Below are 6,694 nucleotides of genomic sequence, written 5' to 3' on the forward strand. Positions count from 1 at the left end.
ATTTTTTTACCCTTATTTCACCAATCACAGATTTGCTCTTCAGCCCCTTTGGCAATCTTTCTTCCTCACTTATTTTATGTGAACATACTGTGCCTTCAGCAGTGTGTTGTTAGTTGGGAAAGTGTTTACACCCTCTCGTTCGAACAGACCCATCCCTACTAGTAGAAGAGTCAAAACCTCAATAATCTCCACTCGGCAAGTCTTAGTTTGCTGGTCATGATGACGGCCCATGTAATGGCAGCGTGCCAAGAGATAAACAAATAGAACACGCTGTATTGTTGGAGCAAAAGAACAGCCCTCCATATTAATTTTCACCTCAGCAGGTCACAATAGGCATAGGCAAGGGAAAACAGAACTTTTGTGGCACTTCCAGAAAACCGTTTTTTCCCTTTAAAACCCTCATTAAAGTAATACTGATCCTAGATATGCTGCTTAGGTTAAAGTTTTAGAAAGCAGTACTGTAAATACAGAACCATTCAATCATAACCAGCCAACTTCTTGTTTAAGTAGGCTTAGGTAGACTAGTTTATATTTTCTGTTCGCTCATCTCAGTCAACAAAACATCATGATGAGGTGATCGGAATAAATGTTTTGGAACTGATATGGAAAGCTACAGCAAAATATACACACTGGTTCAAAAGTTTGGATAGTTTTTGAAAGAAGTTTCTTATGCTCACCAATGCCTCAGTGTCACATGATCCTTCTGATGTTGATTTGGTGCTCAAGAAACATTTCTCATTATTATAAATGTTGACAATGCTGTTTAATATTTGTGGTAACTGATGCGGTTTTTTTTTTCATCCAGAAAAAAAAAAAAAGTGTTGTAACATTATAAATGTTCTACTGTCACTTTTGATCAATTTAATGTAGCTTTGCTGAATAATAAAGTCTCACTGCCCCCAAACATTTGAACAGTAGTGTATGCATTTATGAACTGTTTTTAAATTCTAGATATAAAACTAATAAAAGAATATAAAATCCAAGCCAAAAACAAAACGGTTGAATTTTTAAAAGTTTAATTGATCATACAGAATGTAGAAATAAAAAACACATTTGTACATTTAGACTTACACTGAAGAACACGTATTTACATTGAGGCAAAAATCAACTGAATTAGTGGCATTAAAATGACTAAAAACATTTGCAAAAATTCCCTAAAACAGTGTCACACAACACCTAGAGTTTGAGGTTTCTCTCTCACAGTCTCAATCAGGCTGTGAGACACACAGTCACATGTGTCAGGTGACTCCTTTTTCACTACACTAGTGGGTTTCAGTGAACCACTCAGGCATGGAGACACTAATGTGGCCTTCTGGTACCATGTCGTGATACTGAAGGTATCTTCCTTAGACGAGAGGGTAGCTAGCTGCTGTAGCAATACCACAGTGGTTGTGTCGGTCCTTGGCCATGTAGATGTATCCTTCATCACCCCAGTTCTCACTCCAGCTAGAATACAGAAAAAGCACATTGGGTTAAAAAAAACGCTGACTTTAAACACTGGCCATTGACTGGATTTTAGGGTATAAAGGATCTTACCTGTTCTTGACTATCCAATACTTCTTTCCATCAACATCCTCACCCTCAAAACCATAACCAACAGCAAGGACGCCATGATCTAGCTCCTCGCTGCTGCAGTCTTTCTCATAGTAGATGCCTAACAAGAAATATACATCCATTAGTGCACACCAATTGGGAATCTCCTGCACTAAATTCTCATAATGGAGTCATTTAGTTGGCTTAACTACGAATGGTGAGAAATATGCACACCTGACTGGTAGAACTGGAAAGACTCGTGTCCAGCGTCAATAGCCACAGACACCGGCCCCACAGCAGCTATAGCTTTCATCAGAGCATGTTCCTTTCCACTGGGAATGTCAACGAATCCGGTGTCATTAGCTGCGCTGTTGTTGGGATCGTAATGGCAGGGCTGATCATCCTGAAAATGATAAGCAGCATGTATGTTATGGTGATCCTTCATATAATTAGTCAGTATAATTTCATAAGAATAAAAGGTAATGTAACTTACAGTTCCCAAATAGGGGTAGGACTCCTCCGAGTCCAGACCGTTCTGGTCCTTGATGTACTGGAAGGCCTGGTCCATGAGACCTCCATTACAGCCCTCGTTGCCTTCAGGACGGGAGCATTCCACCAGGTTCTGCTCACTCAGAGACACCAGTTTTCCGGTCTTCCTGAACATCTGCCCCTCCATGGCTCCAGTAGTGCTGAAAGCCCAGCAAGAACCACACTCACCCTGGAAATATCACATATGAAACCGTTTAGACCAGTTGTTCTCAACAAGTTGACTTAGATGACAAATTAAAAAAAAAAAAAAAAAAAAGATAAAAACAAGCATCAAAATAAGCTACAACAAATTAAAAAAATCTAAATATTTCCATTTTTGATTATCCCTTTCAACAGGTTTTTTCTTTAAAGAACAAGTGTTCACACTAAAAACCTTGATATGTGAGGTGGCCTAGTTTTAAAAGTGTGATTTCTAAATCTGGAAAAACTAAAATCTTAAAATGCCATGGGCATGTTATTATGAATACACATTTTACTAGTTATGGCATTTTACTAGTTTTATGTAAAATATTTTATAGTGTAGAAAGTGCGTAAAAAAATAAATAAAAAATTATGTAACCATTAAATGTTTTTTTTTTTAAAGACTATTTAAATCTTTTAAATAAATAAATAAATAAATAAATAAATAAATACACACAACCTATGTACTGTATACATATATACACAAATTAGAAAAAAATAATAATGTCATATAATTATTCCCATAGATTAAAATATGTTTTTAAAACTAGGGCTAGGGGGCCTTTGAATATTGTTATGCACAATATGGTTTATTTATTATAATAAGTTTTCCTGGTGTATAACTGGAAAACACAACTATGGTCTCTCACACATATCATATACATCTACTTTCCAAGTGGTCAGACCATTTTTTCCCCCTATGGAGTTTGAATACATTTACATTTATCCAAAGTGACTTTCACTGCATTCATGATACACATTTTGTCAGTCCTTGCTTTCTCTGGAAATGAAACCGAAGACCTTGACATCACTAGTGCTGTGCTCTACTGTTTGAGCTACAGGAAGGCACATTCAAAGGCATTGTTTTTCTAGATATTTTACATATGGGCAACTATCTCACCTGATCTTTCACAGGAGTCACGTATCCCTTTTCTCTCCAGTCCAACTTGTTTGGGACCTCCAGAAAGTTGGGCTCCATGAACAGAGATCCTCTGAATCGTCTCTCCTTCTTGTGTTTGTAGCCATTCATCACCTGCCTGAACTCCTCAGGAGTCTGTAGATATAGAATAGTTTGATGAATACTGAAGGAATTTCATAAATCAATATGCAAACACCTCAAATGAAGTTCTTCTGCGGTCTTACCATATCACCAAAGTGGTTCATTCCGAGTCTGTAAGTGTGTGTGCCCATGGAGTGCTCAAGATTGTGCAGTTCAATCTTTCTCAAGTTTTTCTCCCAGACCATTCGCCTCCACCCCTCCTCCTTCTGTGTGAAAAGAGAGAACACAGAGTTCCACTTCTTGCTCTGTTTTAGACTAGTTCATGTACATTTTAAGCCAACATGAACCTTTAACACTTACTTCATGGTATTTTTTACTGTGCCAGTTCTTCCACTGCTCCCAATGGTCGTCTAACTGCTTGTCCAAAGTTGGAGCAGCAAATACAGCACTGAGGCACAACGTGAACGCCACCAAATACACCCTCATGATGAAAACACTGGAGGAAAAACAACAACAACAACAGGTCAGACATGTTGCAACAAGTGACCATGAACCCGTTTTATCCCGCGTAAATATATCAGATCAAAACGTGTATACGGGAATGCATACATCTTAAATTTTAATAGTTTGAATGGTGACATTTTAGTACAAATCTTATGGAAGCCAATTGGCACTTAGGAAAAAGTGGAAATTACGAGATGAAATCATAAAAATCGAAATTATGAGACACCAAGTCATGAGTCATTATTGTGACTCAGCATCTCATAATTTCGATTTAGTACGTCATCATTTCGAATTTTTATGTCATAATTCTGAATTACCAAACCCTTTTTTTTTCTTATGGGGCGGAAATGGGCTTCCATAGGTGTTGTATTAATACGTCCCTAAATACGGCATAAACGTATTTTAAATGGTTTCAGGTGAAGTTTTAGCAAGAGATTGCTAAAACTGCTTGAAATTTCATGTCACATATTCCTACATAATTAATCGTATATGTATATTTAAAAGAACTGGCGTCCATTTCCATTGGCATGAGATCAGATTACTGGCCCGACATCTTTGTTTACAACACCGGCGTTGTGCCGAAAATTTCGGCACTACACCTGCAGGCAGCGGTAGTTAAGCTTTGTTACGAATAGTAATAAAAACCAGTGAGTAAATCTAAAGGGAGAGGACGCATTACTCATGAAACAATTCTTAAAAACAGAGGCTGACCTAACGTTACAGTGCCGAACAGAAACGAATCTATATCATTGCCTGTATATCTTCTAAAGATATATTTGTTTACACGGGCCTCCGGACAGACACAGAAGGGAATAAGATTCCCATTTGCAGCAGTCACGGGATCTGGGAGGTTCCAGCCCACAGTTTCCCAGGAAAAGAAAGCAAAGACCGAAACCAGGCCACGGAAATCGAAAAAGAAACAGCTGGAGCTATTTTAGAGGAATGGATATGGGGGGAAAGCGTCACGCTTTACTCATCTATTAAAATATGGTAACGTTAAAACCGTGTGTCGCTAGAAAAAAAATACAGACAATTCATAAGAATGTATTGTGTAAAAGGCTCCGCAAAAGAGCGACCTAACAAGCTGAATTTTGTTCTGTATGAAGCATTACTCATTTTTTAAACTCCTAAAAAAAAAAAAAAAGATGCATATAACAATTACACTGAAGGTTTTTTTTTTTAAACAACAAATGTAACAAAAAAAACCCCTCAAGATTCCAGAAAGCTTTAAAAACTCCTGACTCACCCCGCGGTCCTGAAACCAGAAGAAAATAATGTCTGTTCTCGGTCTTCTTCTTGGTAATAATGTGTGTGTTGCAGAAGGGCCGCAAGGTTATAGCGCATCTGAAGGCACATTCCTCAATTTCTCATTGGTCGAGATTCTTGTCGATCCCGCCCCCTGATGAACACGTCACAGCATGTGACTCACCAGCACGTGATGGCTGCCCAGATTGGTTTTACTTGTAGAGAAAAACAATGTTGCTATCTAAAAACAAACAAACAATCTATTTAACATAAAAATGTTGCATTTACCGTTGCATTAGTTCATAAATGTATATAATATGTTACTTTAAAAAGCACTAGTAAACAGCCAATGCTGAATAGTGAGCTGCTATTTACTGTTTTATATTAGAATGCACATTCAGATTGATCGGTTTTCTTTGCAACGATATATTTTTCTGAGATATTTAATCCATTTACAGTATTGTCATACGGAAGTCATAGGCATTTAAATTATACCTATTATTAACCAACCAGTAGTGCTATGCCTTCCAAGTGTTCAAAAACAAGCTCTTCACACAACTAGAAATATGTTACAATTGATTGAAAAATGTTAGATTTAATCTCATTCCATTTTTGTCAAATGTCTGTTAATGCTGTGCGGGTCAACCAAACCAACAAACAACTAGGCTACTAAATCACAAGATTATAAAACAAAAGGGTCTCTGTTCTGTTTAAGTAATAAACAATATGAATGCAGTGAAGTTGCATGACCCTGCTCACACATCAACAGAACACCAAAACCAGTGTATTCTGAATTTATTATCAGTATGTCTATGTGAGGACGTCAGTGCAGGTTATCTAGTCCTATAACTTGACTTTGGAACAACATTCTATTGTTTACGTTGACTGTAAAGCTTTGTGGCAGGCCAGAATTAGAGTGCTGTTGAATCTACAAACCAACAAAGGGGAAAACAGAGTGATTAATGGGCTCGTCTGTGACAAGAAGCACTCAGTAGCTATAGATGGGAAGATTGCTCAGTTATCACTTAAGCCTATCAGCCCAGCGCTTCCAGAATGATCAAAAAAGAGCAGTTAAAAGAAGTATAATTGATCAAGTGTGAGCAACATCTACGTTAATCACGACTCTGATAATTATGATTAGAGTGTATGTATTCAGTATTACACATTATCACTAAATAGTAATTATGCTGTTTTTTGTTTGTTTGTTTCAAAGGCAACCATGTCAGAAACAGCTGTAAAAAGAAAAGAACAGGAAAGCTTCTATATGTTATGATGAAATAAAGGTGTGGCAATTCCATTTGCTGAATCATGCCACAGACTGACGCCTCCAAAAACAAAAAACATGACTAATTATTCATCAGCGGCAATGTCATCATTATCAGTTTTTCATTTTAGCGAGCTCGGCTGAATTGAAGGCCTCAGTGGAAGCATACATGCGGAAGCCAATTTACTAAGAATTAATTGGAGGGCACTTTGAAATATTTGAGAAAACTTGGAAATACGTCAGCTGTTAGTAGGGCAGGTTTATTAACAAATTACATAATTTACACCAAGGAATCTGGAATTCGGAAGGGTAAAATGTACTGTCCCAGAAATCTTCATGTCCTCGCAATCTAACATCTCTTCTTTCAGATCTCAACTAAAAACCTATTTTTTCTTCAAAGTTTTTCAGCTCACTTCTCT

General features: G+C 37.3%; 1 protein-coding gene across 1 annotated transcript; it reads right to left on the bottom strand.

The window, feature by feature from the left end:
- Window positions 1-1,051: 1,051 nt before the first annotated feature.
- Window positions 1,052-5,137, bottom strand: LOC107727441 (cathepsin L1-like). Its single transcript, XM_016537310.1, has 8 exons — window positions 5,013-5,137; window positions 3,623-3,758; window positions 3,406-3,528; window positions 3,164-3,316; window positions 2,027-2,251; window positions 1,768-1,936; window positions 1,537-1,654; window positions 1,052-1,446 (listed from the first exon to the last, which is right to left on the bottom strand). The coding sequence occupies exons 1-8, from the start codon at window positions 5,120-5,122 to the stop codon at window positions 1,347-1,349; spliced, it is 1,134 nt and encodes a 377-aa protein (XP_016392796.1). The 5' UTR covers window positions 5,123-5,137; the 3' UTR covers window positions 1,052-1,346.
- Window positions 5,138-6,694: the final 1,557 nt, after the last annotated feature.

Source organism: Sinocyclocheilus rhinocerous, unplaced genomic scaffold (assembly GCF_001515625.1).
Source record: "Sinocyclocheilus rhinocerous isolate Xijiao unplaced genomic scaffold, SAMN03320098_v1.1 scaffold968, whole genome shotgun sequence".
NCBI classification, from domain to species: Eukaryota; Metazoa; Chordata; class Actinopteri; order Cypriniformes; family Cyprinidae; genus Sinocyclocheilus; species Sinocyclocheilus rhinocerous.

Coding starts and splice junctions, on each gene's coding strand:
- LOC107727441 (XM_016537310.1), bottom strand. CDS start 5,122: ATGTGCCTTCAGATGCGCTATAACCTTGCGGCCCTTCTGCAACACACA. Junction 2,252..3,163: donor TGACTCCTGTGAAAGATCAG/GTGAGATAGTTG, acceptor TGATATTTCCAG/GGTGAGTGTGGTTCTTGCTG. Junction 1,447..1,536: donor TATTGGATAGTCAAGAACAG/GTAAGATCCTTT, acceptor TCTGTATTCTAG/CTGGAGTGAGAACTGGGGTG.